General features: G+C 39.8%; 1 protein-coding gene across 1 annotated transcript; it reads right to left on the bottom strand.

Annotated features, from left to right (window-relative positions):
- Window positions 1–2,348: 2,348 nt before the first annotated feature.
- Window positions 2,349–9,132, bottom strand: nptx2b (neuronal pentraxin IIb). The gene is made up of 5 exons (XM_008292418.1): window positions 8,553–9,132; window positions 7,702–7,921; window positions 7,006–7,250; window positions 6,488–6,667; window positions 2,349–3,777 (listed from the first exon to the last, which is right to left on the bottom strand). Exons 1-5 carry the CDS (start codon window positions 8,991–8,993, stop codon window positions 3,547–3,549), a joined length of 1,317 nt encoding a protein of 438 aa, XP_008290640.1. The 5' UTR covers window positions 8,994–9,132; the 3' UTR covers window positions 2,349–3,546.
- Window positions 9,133–19,025: the final 9,893 nt, after the last annotated feature.

The raw sequence follows: 19,025 nt of genomic DNA, 5'->3' as shown, positions 1-19,025 counted from the left end.
CACAATGCTAAACCTGAGGCTTTAAAACAGTGGTCTGCTAACCAATGGGTGACCATCTAATATATAGAGATTGTGATTCGTCAGTATGTAACATCACACTTGATCATTTAAGGACAACACAAATACAACATTTTGTACTTGCAGGTGATTACATATTAATGAAAACATAGTTACACTCGCTAATTTTGTTGTACATTGTGCATCTGTGTGAATGTCTGTAAACTGGATTATGTTAAAACTACCCCACAAATTTTCATGAAACTTGGTGGAGAAGTGAAGCATGGTAAAAGGAAGAACCAATAGAAAGTTGGTTTCTGTGCAACGAGCACTGGAGCACCTGGTTGAAGTTGGAAGTGCATTTATGCAGCAAAACCTTTTGAACCATATGTCTGATTTTCCCAAATTAGGCAGCGTTGGAGTCCCTGAGGGCTGCAAGGTGGCTCGGTGGTTAGCACAGTTGCCTCGCACCTAGAACATTCGCGTCCTGGTGAGGACACCCGGGATCTTTCTGCATGGAGTTTGCATGTTCTCCCCGTGCAGCGTGGGTTCTCTCCGGGTTCTCCGGCTTCCTCCCACACAGTCCAAAAACATTTTGCGGTTAATTGGTGATTCTAAATTGTCCATAGGTGTGAATGTGAGTGTGCTTGGTTGTCTGTCTGTGTAGCCCTGTGATAGACTGGTGACCTGTCCAGGGTGTCCCCTGCCTTCGCCCTAAGTAAGCTGGGATAAGCTCCAGTGCGACCCCAGTGAGGATTAAGCGGTGTGTAGATAATGGATGGATGGATTCCCTGGAAGCTGAGGTCAAAAACATTCTGTGATGTCAAATGGAATTTTATTAAAAAGTAAAAAAATAAATAAAATTCACAGGCTACCGATTATTTCAAATCTTCAATATAATTGGAGTAATGATCTTTAGATCTAACCTCACAAAAATTGTCATCGATTTTGTGTTCATGAAAAGCTTTTCTGCCTCATAGCCGACCAAATTTCGACAGTGAAGCTGCTTCATAGAAAATCATTCATCTCAGTAACGCTCAGATCTCTCAAAACTAACCTTGGAACATGTAGCCCAACGGGAGGAAACACAAGATTCAATACATCCGTCTGTGATGCTGATATCGTTATTCAAGAACTACTGTATATTATTTGGGGGAAAAAAAAGAAAAAACACTTAGAGCTCATCGTCTTTTTGTGTCTTTTATATTGTTTTGATAGTTCATCACTTTGAGTTTTTTTGCCACTGCACAAATAAACCAAACAGTTTACCAACCAACCTTGCTTTTATCCATTTACCCATCAGACATGAAACACGGCCTAACAAAATAATGAACGGATACAGACTGGCCTTGGACATGTTCGTGTCCATTTCCATGACCATTATTGATTGCCTCCGTCTGGCTATTCAGCTCTGAGTAGCTAGATGGGACTTTTATGTTATTGCTTTTTTTCTTTCTTCTTTTGGTCTAGATAAAAGACACAAAACACACAGGACATCCTGTGTAATGTGAAAATGACGTGACAAAATATGTGCCTTACACTGTGGCCTGGGTGTTAAAGCTGCATACAATCCACCTGAAAAACAGCCTGTGTGAAACATACAAATCAATCTTCAGCTGAGAGCACAGAAGGAAGGTTGCAACAATAAAGCGTCTCATCTACAAAGACCCTCAAAGCAGTTGTTTTCATGAATCAAACCATAGTCACCATTTCCTGAAATATCACATTAAAGACTGAAGGGGTTGGAAAAACTTTTTGTTTCTAATCAACCTGGCACAGCTTCCATCCACTGTTATACTGAAGCTCCAATTATCGATTACTACATTCAGAAAATCGTCCTTTCATAATGGCCTTCAGGAAAAACATGTAGTTTTCGTCCCACCTGAGATGTTTTCATATCAGTAAGTGGCTGAAAGGAGCTGCTTTGTCTCAAGGAGGATGTCTGTGACGTCACGGCCGACCTTTCGGCCTCTCTCATCTGCTAAGTGTTGCTAATACCATCCAGGACACCTGTTGTTGTCTTGACCCATCTGAGTGTAAATATCCTCCTCAGCCTGTGCTAACTACTCATGTCACTCCTACGCTACCTTAACGAGGTTGACAGAATACATTTACAACGGACAAAGTGATTTTAACCTGGTGGAGAGCAGCCATATGCTTATACCAAGCTGACCACAGATTAACTAAACGTTCTCAGATGAACTGGATTTAATCCTCAGGATTCCTAAATGCCAAATAAACATAGTAAGAAACTACGTTAACATCTAAAGCATTCCACACGTGCCGGCACATGCACAAGTTTCACCAGGAACACATCAAACAAAGACATTTCCTTATTAATTTTGCAGCAGTTGTTTTATTTATTTTTCACATTTCCATTTTTTTTGGCAAAGCAAATAATTTTTTTAACACTTAGAAAACATTTAATGGCACTTAAGCATTTAGAAGAAGGCAACAGGACAGCGCTGACAACACCTTTTACATGTGCTATACGGACTGGCAACATAAAAAACTACTTTTTTTTTCCCGGACGGAGACACTATATGATGGAAAAATACTCTATAAACGTACAAGTGCATTCAAAATACATGCTTGACGATTTTTTTCTGAATGTCTGGTACAATCGACGATCCACTAACAACAACACAAATCACGAGTAAAAATATTTCACAACATTGATGCTATGAATATATTTTCAGCATGATTCACCGTTTTCTTCAAATGGAAAAGGCCCGGGGAGAAAGCACTGTGATAGACTCACTGGTGTCAGATGTGCATGCAAATGTCGCTTCCTAACAAGGTTTTCACTATGCAAGCCGCAAAACCAAATCACCAGCGTTTCTAAACGGAGAATCAGATCTACTGCACGCATGCTTCATCTATCAGCCGCATAACAGACAGGGGACCGGGGTTATTTCCCCCCCGCCTTCGACGACTGAACGTGTCAGGATCGGAGGTTTGATTGATGTTGGCTCTAAGCCCATTGCCTGGTTAAGGAAGAGACATAACATTAGCCAGACCTTTAATCTATCCTGTTACTGACTCTCACGCAGCACCGCCTCACATGTCAGCGGCGGAGTCGGTCTTCGGGGTAGTAGCGTGTGTCTGCGCAGGGCTGAAGTGGGGATTTTCTTCACCTCAGGGTTTTAAAATGCGGAGGGAGGAGTGTGTGGGAGACTGTGAGAAGGGGGTCTTAGCTCTAATACCTGTGGGGGATATTATTATGGAGTAAAGTACCTTAATCATGGTACACGTCAGTAAAGAGCTCTCAGATCGCCGCTGGAAATCCGATTGTGCTCATATAGACCCACATTTGCACTTCGGTGTGTTTCCACATTCAATGCTACATGTCTAACCGTCAAACTGTTACAGCTGCAACGTCAGAGTAAGCTTTGGAGCTTTTTTTGTTTTTAGAAATCCCACCTCTTGTGCAAAGCAGATGAAACAACATTATTACACATCCATCTGTAAAATAAAGTCCATAATCTGCCTTACAGTGAGAGCAGACTTTGTTTTTTTTTAATGGTGAATGGATGGAAACATTGATATCTAAGCGTTGGGCAGCCGCTCCTGACACATCTCCAACGGCCGTTTGAACGCTCCCCTCCCGAAGACTTCAACATTGCTCGCTAGCCAGGAGATGATGTTCCCGGGGATGTAAGAAGTGCAGTTGGCCATAGACTGGATCTCGACCGGCTTCAGAACGCGGTCCCAAATGTTCACCTGACTCAGCTCGCCCACGAAAGCCTGTCCGGCGTCAAAGCGCCCACCAACCACGTCCTGCAAGGGCCATAAAGAGCAGGATGTAAATTTAAATGGCATCAACAACAACATTATCAGAGGTAATTATCTCTCCGAAGCACGGAGGAGGCAGTCAGGAATATGGCAGGACTACTCATTAAACTTTCGAACTTTCCTTTAAAGTGTTATTGCCTTGCTGTAGTCCCGGTTGTACGTGAGCATCAACGAGGACACTGAAGTCAAGTCCTTGGTGGTTCTTTCTGAAAAGTTTGTCTTGCTCGGAGTTTGTCTTCAGTGTTTGAACGACCTAACACGTGGTGAAGTTGATTCTAGGCAGCTTTGAGGCCAACAAACAACCAATTTTTTAAAAAAAGATTCAGAAATTCTCCACCAGAATTTGATTGCTGGCAGTGAGAAGAACCATTTGATACCACTTTGACTATTTTGCTGGAAGACAAAACTTAAAGCAAATATCATCAAATAGCTAACTCATTTGAATAACATATGAAAATAAGATAAATAATCAAAACAACGTTATTTTTCTGTGGCTGTTTGGAGTGCAGGGTCATCAAAACTACATTGAGAAGGAACAGGTTCTACCACACTGTTGTTTGTCTGAACTATAGACCGTAAATAACAGATGGATGTAGCCTGCATGATGCAAACAACTGGTTTTTGGACAACTGTTACCTTGAGTTTGGCATTTGGCCTTCAATATCTATATCTTGGTTTTTTGAAACTTGATGTAATTTGATTTCCATTTATCGTTGTTTTTCCATCCACCCAAAGATGCTCTTTATGGTTTCTTCTATAAATCAACATTGACAAAAACAAATCTGGAAAACATGCCTTGTAATAGTATGTGATTCAAAATGAAATGTGATTTCCTTTTAAAGAGGTTTGGAATATAAGTTACATTTTGATCCATTTATATTCTCATTGAAGTGGACTTTAGAGGGACTCTGCACATTCAACTTGATTTTTCACATCCAACCACTTTCTTCACTGTGAAAATTCTATTTTTTTTCTTCTTGTTTCAAATCCTTCATCTCAAATTTATATTTTTTGTCTTTTCTTTAATTTGTACCATGTCTATATTTAACAGTTTTTAGGGTTTTAATCTACCAGTGGGCAGTGGTTTGTTTTTTTAGTAAAACAAAAATAATAATTTGTATAATTTTTTTTTAAACTGAAGAAAAAATTATGTAAGGAGGTTTACAATATCTATGACCTTCATGCCATCATTTGCAAGTACTTTCATCATTTCAAATGTTAATTGTAAAACAAAAAAAATAAAGTCAGTGAGGTGTGGAGCTGACGAAGAGCTCAAGGACACTATGCACACTGATATGATCGCAACTTGTCGATTGCAAGTAACCCGAGCCTTGAATAGTTCTGCTTTATCGTCCATTTTTCTCAAAATGGGACGATAACTGACAAAATGAACATCAAGCTGTGTTGAAGGAAATTTGAAACTACAGATTGAGACCATAAATTAATTAGAAAAATGTTTACTGAGGTAATAAATTAACTGAGAGGTAGGGGTTGATTCCTCATACACTCAATTTCTTTTTGCAGCCAGAGGAGTCGCCCCCTGCTGGCTGTTAGAAGGAATGCAGGTTAAAGCCACTTCCACTTTGGCCTCACTTTTCAGACCTGAAGGCTGCATCCATGATTCATGTACAGACTATTATCTGAACTGTGGTCACATTACATGTAGTCTGCATTAAATTCAATGCTAAGGCTCACTACCACTACATAGAATGCACTGCACATCATTTACAGCCGGATTGTCAAGTGGAAATGAATCCTCTGAAGAAACTCCAAATTAGCTCTTCTGCTATACAAACAAGAATATGTTTCCATGCTAGTTTGACAGTGGTGCTTTGAGCTAAACATTAGTCTGCCATCATGCTTTCAGGGACATGCTGATGTTTAATAAAAATGATGTTTGCAACTCACAAATTACAACCAAACAGTGCAGCCTGACGAAGCTGATGTCAGTGAAAGTTGTTAAGCAGATATGTGGTCGTACGTCAAGGATTGGACAAATAAACATGCTGGCCTGTTGATGACAGTTAAGGGACAGTTCATTCTTAGAGGAGCCTGAATGTTCCAAAATCTATTGCAATCCAACCAATAGTTGCTGAGGTATTTTAGTTTGGAGCGACTGACCGACCAACACGCCAACAGAATGACATAGGCATCATGCGAGCCAGGATGCTAGTGAAGCCAGAAACACATTGTGTCATGCAAAGCAGACAAACTTGCCATATGTTGCTGTGTGCACTTTGTTTCCAGTCAAATGTTGACTCACTTGATTGGATTCACAGAAAACTAAACAGACTGATAAATGTTATTCCTCTATTGTGACATTTGAAACAATGCCCTGACAGTCACAGTCGGTAGCATCTATGGGCAGTGACGAGTTCACTCTTGTTCCGAATGACTGTTTTCTCATTTCTGCTGCTAGATTTTTCTTGTTCCCATCTGCACTTTGCAAAGGTGCCTCATAAATAGCACTGCTTATTAGGAGAACTATTCAACATTAGACCTTGAAGCGTTTGGCTCCTGTTATGTGAACATGTTGCGCCAGAAACATTGTTAGTGCGCTGTCACTTTATATAGCACAGAAGTCACTGGCAAAGTAATTCTTTGTAAAGCAGCTGCTTTCTTAAGTCATCACAAAAGAGGCAAACTGACTCTAAAAATACAGACATTCATCCACTTTTCCACTGCATGTCCTTACCTGCTCCTGCCCCAGGATGATGACTCCTCCAGGTTTGATGGGATGCCAGGCCGCCAGGTTGTCGCCGGTTCCCAGCTTCTCCCCGTCTTGGTAAGCGTCCCACTGGCCGTCCCGTGTGGTCCAGGAGATGCAGATGTGGTGCCACCTGCCGTCACGTACCTCCAGGGGCAGCTGGGCAACCTACAGTGAAAAGACAATGTTCTTTTATAGTTGAAGAGTTCATTTGCAAAAACAGATAACTCTATTTTTGTAGATATTCAGAAAACTTATTTTTTTGTTGTTTGCTTGAGATAATATCAATCAAACTGAAGCTGAGTGGATGTGACTCAGTAGAAATGACATGACAAAAATAGAAATAACTGAAGTTTGATTGATATTGTCTCAGGTAGACGATGGGAAAGTGGGTTTTCTGAAGGTCTGTGAAGATGGAGTTATCTGTTTTTGCAAATTAACTGTTTAATTGTACATTTTGGGCAAATATCCTTTTACCAAAGAACCATAACAGTCGAATGACTTGCCTTGTCATTGATGAGCAGCTCAATTGGGTTGTTTCCCCATTCTATCAGCACAATCTCATTTGCCTGCCCTGGTACGCCGTAGGAGAAAGGCGTCCCAATGCCAGGACTGGCACTGGACTTGATCCACATGCAGAGTGTGAAGGCGTACATCTCTGGGAGGCTCTTGGTGATGCGGCCGTATAAGTAGTTGGTCCGCTGGGGGAGTGATAGCTTAAATTGTTCCGGGGATTTAAAGTCTCCTCCCCCTGTTGAAGACAGAGAGGAGATAGGGGCAAGGTGGGAGAGGTAAACCATGAGGTTTCATTAACTTGTGTCTGGGAATCAAAGCTAGTAAACAACAGCATCACCTCTTTTTGTGTTTAGTGCACTGAGTCTTAAGACAGTCCCAACAAAAAGTCCCCTCTGTGTAGTAAATGCGCATGTCGGTCAGGGTTATTTCACCTTCTCTGATTCACCAAAGCATCTGAGTGCAGTTCACTGGAGTACAGTGTGTAGCACGCTTTATGTCCTCTTATCTGCATTTCCTCTTGTGCTGCACTATCCTCTGTTCACTCATCCTCTCCACTTGCTACATCCTGTACATTTCCCCAACCCACAGTGAGTTACCTAATCATCACAAGACAATATTTCATCTCCACAGCTCTAATGGTGCACATCTGACTGAGTTGCCGGATGAACGGCCGATTATTTCTGTACCTTTCTCCAGCTCACTGATCCTCTCCACCAGGGCGTTCAGGGTGCTCTCTGTTTTCAACCTGTAGGCAGCCGTTGCGTTGGACAGCATGCTCTTCTCCTGCTCCAAGTTGCTGACTTTCTTCAGTAGCTGTTTCTCCAGCTCCCCGAGGCGACGCTGCAGCAGGTCACGGAGCTCACTGGGGAATGAGGCGCCTGATATGTTGGCCCTCATTTGCTGTTGCTAGGGAAGAGCGGACAGAAGATGATGAACAGGAAGTGCACAAATATTAACAATGACACTGAGCCCCCAGGAGAGCTGAAAGTGACGCCTTAGACCACCTGTTAAACTAGTTGTGGCCTAAAAATACATCTATAGAAATAGTTAAATAAAGTTTGAGGTCACTTTTTAAAAAATCCTGAATGGATCATCCTGTTATTTTTATATTTTTTCTGACAATTATGCAAATTCATATGAGGGAATAAACCATCCCCATTTAGTCCTTTTATGTTACATGCTATGGTAATACCTCACAGACACAAATTGGAGCTTTAACCAGAAGCTCATAAGACTGGGAAGAAAACACTATTAATTCTTTTATAAAAGCACAAGCAAAATAAAAACACACGCCACATTGTCTAATCAGCCCTAAGTGAGAGGTAGTTTCAGGTCGGCCAATTAATCTCTTTCCTCTGTTTGATCTCCACCACGCATCCTGTAATGATTCTCAGAAGTGCCAGTGTACCGCTGGGCAGTGAATCGACAGTTTTTCCCTCTAATCCTCTTAATCAACCCTTCCCGAGAATTAAACTATGGTTTTACGCACGGCCTGTGGCACGGTGCATCTGCTTTTACGCAGTTGGTGGCGCCTCACCTCCAAGTTCTCCAGCCGGTCCTTGAGCCCCTGCATGGTTTTTCCAAGACTGTCGATTGTGTCGTTTGGATCTCTGGGAACATCTCCCATTGTGTTTTGCTTTTCTTTACCCCACGATCCTCCTTTGCCGTACTCCCTGTCGTCGCTGGCTGAGGCGCAGAGGGACAGCTTGGTTGTCAGCTCGTTGATGGTGCCGATCTGTTTAGAAATCGTTTCTTTCTGTTGTAATATCGTCTCTCGGAGCTGCATGACTGTGTTTCTTAGCTCCTCTTCCTGTCCCCCGGTGTTTAGCTCGGGTAACAATGTCACAGGGCAGCTGGCATCGCCGCTGAGGGGGACCGCCCGGCAGATGTACCGCTTTCCATCGTCCGGTTGGCCGCTCGTTAGTTGACCACAACCCAGAGCGCAGAAACATAACAATCCGTACAAGAATAAAAACATACCGGCAGCGTTTATCCTTAAAAGAAAGTGAAGGAAAAAGGTGACAATCCTCTACACTCTCAGATGAACTCCACTTCTTAAGTTTCGTGCGTAAACGTGCGATCCAAACAGGTCCACCCCCCAAAAAAGCATCACGTATAACTAAATCTACAAAGTGGTGCCATGACCAAGCAGCAAAATCAAGAAAATTCTGAGAGGAAAATCCGATCAAGTGTGAGTCTGTCACTGTAAGCCCGTTAATGTGGCTTGTGTTAGCGGGACTATTCCTGGCGCAAGCAGAGCGCGCAGTGTGGCGCTGATCAGACAGCTCCTGTCAGGAAAGAGGATTACCAAAAAAGGTGTCTGTGAAAGCTGCTGGGTGAGATCTGTGGTTGTAGTGGGCTGACGTCACCAACCAGCAAGATAAAATATTAGTTTACTTCATTATAATTGCACACTTATGTTCTTTTTATATTCCAAAATTAACACATCTCTCCTACCTAAGTGCTGATGTGTTAATAAATACAACAGTAATCACCCCATTTATCCTGGAGCTTTTAAAAACAGAGTTTGCAAAGTGTTTCAAGAGACAAACTAAAAAATAAATTTAAAAAAAGGACAAGGAAGACAATATTAAGCCAGTCAGGCCAAACAGAAATAAAAAAGTGGAAAAACACAGTAAAAGATAATAAATATGAATGAAACAACAGACCAAACACTAACTGATAAATATAAAATAATAAAATTCCCCCAAAATACCATAAAAACTTGTCTATAAAAATGTGTTTTAAGAGATGATTTCAAAGACGACATTGATTCTGCAGCCTCCGGTGGGTCATTTTAAAGCAGAGGGGCCCTGATGGGGTCACTCTTAGATTTAACTTTTGAACAGACAGAAGAAAGATCCCACCTGTGGATCGAAGACTGCAACCTGGCTCATATGGATCAATAAAATCTTTTAAAAATCGATTGAATCGATGAACAGAGAGCCAGTGGAAGAAAGTCAAGATTGGGGAGATGAGTAAGAAACCAAGCGGTTGAGTTCTGAACTAGTTGGAGACAAGAAAGTGACTTCAGGCATAATTAGGGATGTCCAATATTGGCTTTTTTGTCATTATCTGATATGTCGATATTGTCCAACTCTCAATTTCCAATTCTGATCTCAACGGATACCGATACATGTTTGTTACTGCAGCCACACTTGTTTTCATGCTTCATGAGGCAGTTTGATGTCGTCATCAGTAAATAAAATCCAGGCATTATTTTATTAGTTTTCATTAAAGGCAAACCCCCCCCCCCAAAAAAAACCAATAATGACATTGACAGATATTACATTTTTATGCCAATATCGGGCCAATAATATCGATCCACCAATATTGTCGGACATCCCTAGTCATAATACTGTCAAACGTAGGTGCTGAAATGTATCCTGATCACACAATAGTTTAACAATCAATACAGATATTTATTCCATATATAAAGTTAAGTAGGATTTACAAGAGTACAGAGTGCAAGCAAGCAAGTACCATCGCTGTGCAATATACTGAACAGAAACATAAGCGCAGCATGTAGTGTTTTATCAAAGTCTTATGTATTTATTGTTCTTAACGAAGGGGAATGAGCATTTGTTGTTCCAATACGTGGCATCACCACAACAGATTGGACACCATGAAACAACCAATGCTGTTGCGAAGTTGGCAGACACTTTTTGGGACAAAATCAAGTTGACAGACACCATCTAGAGCGCCTCACAGATGTTGGAGGGTTCAGATGTCTGGAGAGTCTGCAGGCTCTGGTAGGACTGGAAATTTTTAAGCTGCTACAGTAGAGAGGCAGGGCTGATTCTGGTGAGACGATGAGGTACGAGAACGGTTTAAACACAGGTGAAAGGAGTTTGTTAGTGTTGTTGGCAATCGGGATCACAAGTGATTTCGCAGACGGATGTTATGATGCTGGGCTGCAAGGTGGAGCAGTGGTTAGCACTGTTACCTCGCAGCAAGAAGGTCACCGGTTCGCATCTTGGTGAGGACACCCAGGATCTTTCTGCGTGGAGTGTAGGGTGTCCCCTGCCTTCACCCTGAGTCAGCTGGGATAGACTCCAGCCCCCCCATGACCCTAGTGAGGATTAAGCGGTGTATAGATAATGGATGGATGGATGTTATGATGTTCAGATACTAATGGGTCAAATTATCTTTCATACCATACAGTCAGAATCAATTTCTTAGACAATAAATGGTGGAGTTGTGGACATTCACGTGCCTGGCAGCAGCTCTAACTACATGCCAACAGCTCATTCTCATCTCCCTCTTGTATCTGTCATTTGAATAAAGCTGCATTTAAAGTCGGCCTTTTATAGTTGCTGAATGAAGGACCATCTGTAAGCTGGTCACTATCTGATCATTTCCCCTTTAAAGCCACATCTGACTAGAGTGTAATTTAATGCAATGGTTGGGAATTTGTCACCAGATGAAGAACTCAAAATCTTTTTATGCACATTAAATTTAAAACCTTTACAATGGAAAGTAGATTTTTACCTTTTTCTCTAAGTCAGGAAAGGTGACAATTTGCATGCTGCGTTTAAATACTAGATTAGGGTGCGCATGAAACACCAGGATAGGGAGGCTTCAGGGCTATTTAGGGTCAGAATCGCGACTGTCAATTACGTGGAAGAAATAATTACAAATGCATGGTGAGGTGAGGTCTCCTCAGTAAAGCCAGCAGTGAAGGAACAGGATGTGGTGGTAAACAATTAGCACAGTTGCCCGCTTAGCTGGAAAAGGTCAATAAAGCCTGGTGTGCAGACTGGAAGACATACCACTGAGCTTTGAACCACGCTCCAAATCACAAGTCAATCAGGGTTTTTGTTTCCTTTAAATGACAGAAGCGTTTGAGCAGCGAGTACACACTGTTGAACGCTGAGATTTAAAACAGCCAAGAACTCAGTTGTCGGAATCCTGATTTGCTCTCAAGAAACGATCAATAAAAAACACTGTTGTTTGAGTGAACACATACAAAAGTCGTTCTTTTTTCACCAAGTTACCCACCTTTTAGTTTAAGACTGATGAAAGTCAACGCGCCACATTTTCACTGATTCATGTCGATTAAATATGAGTAAAATCCTCAATCTAAAAAAAATCTGTAATTATTTTTATCCATTTTATTTTTCTATATGTTTTGAAATACAATACAATAAATCATAATCACAAAAATACAGTGAATTTACATGTTTATGCAAAAAACACACAAAAACCCTGTAACTGTGGATAACAGTAAAATTTACCAAAAAATGATTTTTTTCTGGGGCTGCAAGGTGGAGCGGTGGTTAGCACCGTTGCCTCACAGCAAGACGGTCACCGGTTTGAGTCCCGGTGAGGACACCTGGGATCTTTCTGTGTGGAGTTTGCATGTTCTCCCCGTGCAGTGTGGGTTCTCTCTGGGTTCTCCGGCTTCCTTTGGACCTTGAACACATTTTGAAGGCTGTAACAATTTTAGCGGGAAAATGTCAGTTTTTTAGAACGTTTTAGTGAAACTGTTAACAACTCGTAGACGGCTGACCTGTGACACAGGGCCTCAACTAGATCTAGACACAACTTCTTCATGAATAAGGCCAGAAATGGTAGAAAACAGGTTTAACATTTAACGATGTGTTACATTCTACAATCATGTCATCTTTTAAAGGTCAAATCTTGCACCACTAATAATGAATGAATGACATAATAGTAAACACATATGTAATATGAAATTATATCGTACAGTTTTTCTCAGTTGCTTTGGTACATTTTTCAGATCAGAATTGAAATTCTCAGAAGTACTTGTTCAATCTTCACATCATTGTTTCACTTGTGCACATCAAAAAAGCACTTTCTCGTTTCTTTGAACAAGTTCTAAATGCTTTGGTACATCCATGCACATGATTACGTACAATTCTCTGCTGTTTCCTACATTATCAAATGCTTTTGTCATATTGATCAAAATGTATTATAATGGGGATCTGTTGAATAGTCTCAGTCCCCACAACATTCAGCATTAGTTCATCGCATAAGTCTATACATGCAATAGAAATATGTCAAGCATATTTCTTTACACTTTCATTAGACTTTTTTCCTAAATCTGTCCTGAATTGCTAAGTTGCTTCCAGGTGACTTTCTCTAATGANCATTAGACTTTTTTCCTAAATCTGTCCTGAATTGCTAAGTTGCTTCCAGGTGACTTTCTCTAATGATGGGAAATGTGTGTAGCATCACATAGATCAACCAGTTTTCTGAAATAGCTCAAAGGTGCATCTCATGAACCATCAACTGGCAGGTATAGAGGAAGACTGCACTGTAATTCCTACAGCACTGCATGTATAGTTTTCCCTAAGGAGACTGTCCTATGTTCACATTTCTACTTTTGTTTTCTTTTTGCTGTGCAGTGCTGTCTTTTCCTTTCTGTATCACAATGACATGGTCTGTAGTACAAACAGTAAAAGCGTTTTGTCCAGTCTCTTGCAGTCAATCTCCCACATACACTGAGGTGTAACTCACAGTTTACAATAAATGTCATCAAAACTTTGGCCATAGTTTACATCAGATCATCCCTCCACTGTTATATTGGCAACATGACTAAGCAGTTTGACTGTCTAATCCGTACACAGTGACACAAGGACTTGTCATTCTGGTGCCACTGACATGTTCATTGGCACAGATACTTAGTTTTGAGAGATGAACCAAGGATTTTGAGCAAGTATCTGCCTCTTGCAGGTAATCCATGGTGTTTTGCTATTCGGGCAAATTGTTCTGAGAAATGCACTGACTGTTTCGCAAATGTCGAGGATGATTCGAGAAATGTACCAAAGCGACTGAGAGAAACTGTAATAGGACACGGTGTTTTATGAAACATTTATCAAATGTTTGCATACTGCTTAGAAATACAACACTGAGGAACTCATTTAGCTCTACAGTCAATGATTAAACCTCCAGAAACTCATGTCTTTGTATCCAAGTTTTTGTTTTTTTAAATGAAATGAATCCCTTTCTGTCTTTCAACAGCGTAGATGTACGTAACGCTACACTGCTCCTTCCTCTAGAATGTAAAGAGCTATAGTCTTTGCCTCTTTCTCCATCCCACTGCAGTTCGAGCACACCAGCTCGCCTATGATTTTGCTCAACAAGTTAACAAGGTAGAAGAAATAAAGAAAGAAAAAAGGTCTTTACTGAAGGGGTCTTTAAAAAAGTGTTATTAAAACGATAATTCTCAAAATGTGTGATGTATAAACTGCATTTTTGTATAGAAAACCTGTACTTTTTACTTTTTCTAAAAAAAACTGTTTTTTTTCATATTTTTGAAATACACAAAAATATCAATACAATTACAAAAATGCTGTGAAGTTATGTTTCTCGTGTAAAATAAGATTCAGATTTCTGTTTCAGAAAATTAACAATTTTAGGATGGTTTTATAAATATTCCTCCTTTATTTCGTAGATAAAATGGTTAAAGTCAAATTTAAAACTCTAAATATATTCTGTAAAATTAGATACAGTTAGTGAAAATCAATAGAAAACAAGTTGGTTCTGTTTTGGTTCTGCAGTTTTACATGACGTGTTTGTTAAATGATTCATGTCTTGTCTATTTACCTGTCATTATTATATGCCATGGTTCATTTCATTTCTTTTTTTTTTTTTTTTTTTTTTTACACATGTAAATATCCTTCATTAAACATTAAAAAGCCAAAAATACACATGATCTAATGTAAAATTAAGGTTGAAAATGTATTTTAACTATAAAAAATTATTGGTATTTTATGAGGTGGTTGTTTTCTGTTACTTTACGGCATTTCCGTGGTACACAAACTGCAAAATTAGTATTATTTTTTGTTGTTTTTTCAGTGTATATTCAATAAATATATTAAGCTGTATGATATTTTTGTCTCGAATGGTAGAATATAGAATAAAATGTAAATATTTAACTAGAAGTGCTTCATAACTGTATGTACAGTGAGTACAGCACTCAAGTAAATACATATTTACTTTGCACCTCTCTTAGTTTCAGTGGATGTCACTTTCTGAGAACACTATGACAAAGTTGCTGGATGATGAGAAGAAAGAGACAGAAGCATGAACCTAGCAGCAGTATTTGACCATCAACCTTCCTTCAGTTTGTGCCACACAGGGTTTGGTAGCTTTGCAAAAAAAAGCCTGTGCAAACCATTTACTATCACCGGTGACAGCCTCCTCCTCCCCTGATTAAACACAGAATATTTTAGACACTGACATCACACCTATTCTCTGGTTACCAGGACAGAGACAAAAGCTACCTGCCAGCAACTGCTCCTGGAAATGGAAAACTCAATGCTGATTAGAGTAGGGTGCAACAGTGTAAAAGTGATGATTTGCAGGAGTGTCTGCTGTGAGTCTTCCCCATGTTGTCCCACTGGGTCACACTGAACATATCACGCAGACTTTGAGGAGTGAGTAAGAAGAGTGAATGTCCATGGGAGCTTTAAATGCATGAACAGATTTTGGGGGGCATTGTTGATGATTCAGACTCAGCCTCAAGGAAAGTGCACTCCTTTCTATAGAACAGAATAATGCAGCGGTGATCCGGCTTCATCATGAGGGCATCAGCAGCCGCAGCAGTGTGCTGAGAAAACACAAATCTAATGGACAGATGAGTGGTTTTGGAAAGCCGCAGTGTGTCATCCACTCTCCCCTCTCAGGATAAAGCCCCCGTCAGAGAAAAAAAACACTAATGAAACAAACAGGACAGTGCAATAAGGCTGAGACAAACATCTTTTAGCAGATCATTATTACTTAGGGAACAGAGAGTGCAAAGGAGAATGAGAAAGTCACATTATATGTCAAATTAACTCTTACATCATATGTGACATTCAATGAAAGGAATATCTCATTCTGCCGCCGTTTTTTTTTTTTCTTCTTTTTTTTTTTGCTCGCCACTGGCAAATGGAAGTCTATGGAAAGGGGAGTCTGCGAAGGAGAGAATTATGAATTAAAGCCCATTAGCTAAGCTTGTGGGTAAGAGACAGGCTTGATAGATTAGGCGAGATAAATAATGACCATCTTTCAAGCAGACTTCATTATTTCCAAAGCTATTAAAACAAGCATTATGAAAAAAATAATAATCTCAAGCCTTGTTGCCATATACTTTCATTTGCGAATCACAGCAGCATGCAATGACAGCGACTTAATAAGGTCCTAATGAAGCTCTGGGACAATCTTAAAAATAACCATGACAGGTAATGGATTCTGATGTTAGATAACAACCGTGTGGCTTATGTGAGTGACCAGCTCAATGCAGAAGGAGGGAAAAAAAAAAATCAAAGTGACTAATGATGTATCTACTGCAAAAACTACTTTTGGGATTGATCCTTTAAAATATTACTAATAATACAATAAAAATACAAAAAAAAGTAACAAAAACAAACAAAGAATGGATTTTGAGGGACCAGAATTGACTCTTGAGGTAAGTTGAATATTTTGCTACTGCAAAAAGAAATTAGTAAAAAAAAAAATCATCTTTAAAAAGAAAAAAAATCTACCATTTTAATAGAAATGAATAATTTATTGAAAAAACAAAACACATACACAAACAATAATTCATATTACAGACTCCTGCTTACTTCATAAATGTTGCACATCTTTCCTTTAACACTGTCTCCGTCTAGTGAAAGTCCATCCATAATTATCGATACACCGCTTAATCCTCATTAGGGTCGCGGGGGGCTGGAGTCTATCCCAGCTGACTTAGGGCGAAGGCAGGGGACACCCTGGACAAGTCACCAGTCTATCACAGGGCTACACTTAGAGACAGACAACCAAGCACACTCACATTCACACCTACGGACAATTTAGAATCCCCACTTAACCTGTGGGAGGAAGCCGGAGAACCTGGAGAGAACTCACGCTGCACAAGGAGAAAGATCCCGGGTGTCCTCACCGGGATGCGAACCGGCGAGCCTTCTTGCTGCGAGGCAACGGTGATAATCACTGCTCCACCTTGCAGCCCTTGTGAAAATCTTAGCAATTAAAAAAAATAAAAAATAAAAATAGCCCTGAAGATCAAGATCTGTTGTAATTTACTGTCCACAAAAGCACAACATTTTATATCAGGCATCAGGTAAGAGAATGAGGTCAAAGTTCCACCTCTGCAACACTTCATGCAAAGTTTGTATCTGTTTGATTCCAATGGACTGCATGACACAAACTGGCACAGTTCAACAAATAAAGTGCATTCCTTTATGTTTTATCATTTATAAAAGGTTGGCATCATGTTCACTTTACTCGGAAAACTATTAACTTTGGAACATAAAGAGTTTCCAGACTTAAAATCAGCTTCAGCGGGCTGCCATCTTGTGGTTTAAACCGGCCACAGCACAGAACACAACAGTATGAAGACATCAATTTAAAAAAAAATAGTGAAGAAACTGACTTTTACATGAATATCACTCCATCTAACGGTCCAAGTATTTTAATTCTTCATTAGCAACTAATATTAGAATCTTTGGAAATTCTGTTTACTGATTTTGCTCTATGTCACCGCTGACACTTGGTATGTTATTTCTGTGCATGTTGGATATGTTGCCTGTGTGCTCTCTCATGTGAAGGTTTGTCTCTCACTCTTGTTTGTATCAGGAGGCCTGCTTGACACGGACATTTTGACATGCACAGGAGGCCTTATATCATAAAGGGCCACACAAATAAATCTATGGAGGCTTTGAGTGCGTCATTAGTAAAGCAGATAGACAAAACCATGCCTCTGCTGGAAAGGGCAAGAGAAACAAACTTTGATGGAATGTAAAACTAAACCTCTTGTCTTACGAAGCCAAGCGTCCTGTATGCACACGTATGTTTCATTGTCCTTTCTCTTCTCTTCAATTGCTCTTTGTGAATTTACTTTTTGCAGTTTCCAAAACACTTTGAGCATCCCATGTTGATGAAATAATGTTTATTTACCTCCAGCAGCCCTGCAACTGTGGCAAAATTAATTTAACAACTTATAAACAATTACAGATTTGTTGGATTGCTTCTAGTAAAACCCCGTACTTCACTTACTAACATGTGTATGTCCAGACCTTCTAGAAAGAGCAAACCACATACCCATCAATGACTGTATTCATTTTATTTTTCATTGTATCTGCAAAATCGTCCCCATTATGTGAAAATCAGTTTCATTTTCATGTGCAACTTTTCATTATCATGTGCAATATTATTTTACCAGTTCAGTATTAATACCAGTTACTTTTTCTTAAACTTTACCTTCTTGATACTTAGTTTTAGTGATGTGTCATACTTACATCTTATTGTTTTTCTATGATGTTTTTTCTTCTATTTTTGTATTTTGTATTTATCTCTGTGCAATATCTGACACATGAGTTCCCTTTGGAGTTATTACGGTTCTACTTTATTGTATAATTTGTTCTATCACTTATAACTAATCTATATAATTTAAAATCTAAATTACCATCAGTAAAGTCATCAGGTAGAGTTTCTACTCCAAAACCAACAACGTCGGGCCAAACCTAAATAATTAGTCTGCATTGAATTTCCCTTCTGGGATAAATAAAGTATTTTTCATTTCATTTCATTCATAGAACAAATAAAACAGGTTGAAAGCTTCCTGTGAAAAGTCTTTGCCTAATCTTAATTATTTAACGAATATAGTGAAGCACTATACATATGTTTTCTGCATTAAAATACGTGCAGGAGAGCTTGAATGCCTCGACTATCAGGATCCAGTGCATCATGTCAACTTACCGCCATCGAGCACTCCTCTCTCCCTCCACTGAGAGGCCCAAGACCATCGAAAATGATGGTCTTATAGCCACTGTTTTAACGGAGTGTTCTTCCGCTGGTTCTAGGATATTATCTTCTGACCAATAAAGTCTGCTTTTACAGAGCTAAACGTCGACCAAGTCACTTTTTAGATGAGAGATTAGTAGATTAACGTCAACCACACATTATTGCACTGCATTGGTCTTTAATATTGAGATGTGGTCCTCAATACGCGGAGTGATATCCCACGTCTTTAGGTTGTGAGCAGACGGTAGCTGAAGCG

This window comes from Stegastes partitus, unplaced genomic scaffold, assembly GCF_000690725.1.
Source record: "Stegastes partitus isolate 25-593 unplaced genomic scaffold, Stegastes_partitus-1.0.2 Scaffold809, whole genome shotgun sequence".
Lineage (NCBI taxonomy): Eukaryota > Metazoa > Chordata > Actinopteri > Pomacentridae > Stegastes > Stegastes partitus.
Note: the sequence above shows the minus strand (reverse complement) of the source record. Positions and strands in the feature narration are given on the sequence as shown.

Excerpts from the sequence above, each read along its gene's own strand:
- nptx2b (XM_008292418.1), bottom strand. The coding sequence starts at position 8,993 with ATGTTTTTATTCTTGTACGGATTGTTATGTTTCTGCGCTCTGGGTTGT. Across the intron at positions 7,922-8,552 it reads ACCGGCTGGAGAACTTGGAG|CAACAGCAAATGAGGGCCAA; the intron begins GTGAGGCGCCAC and ends GCTCTTCCCTAG. Across the intron at positions 3,778-6,487 it reads TCATCCTGGGGCAGGAGCAG|GACGTGGTTGGTGGGCGCTT; the intron begins GTAAGGACATGC and ends TGGCCCTTGCAG.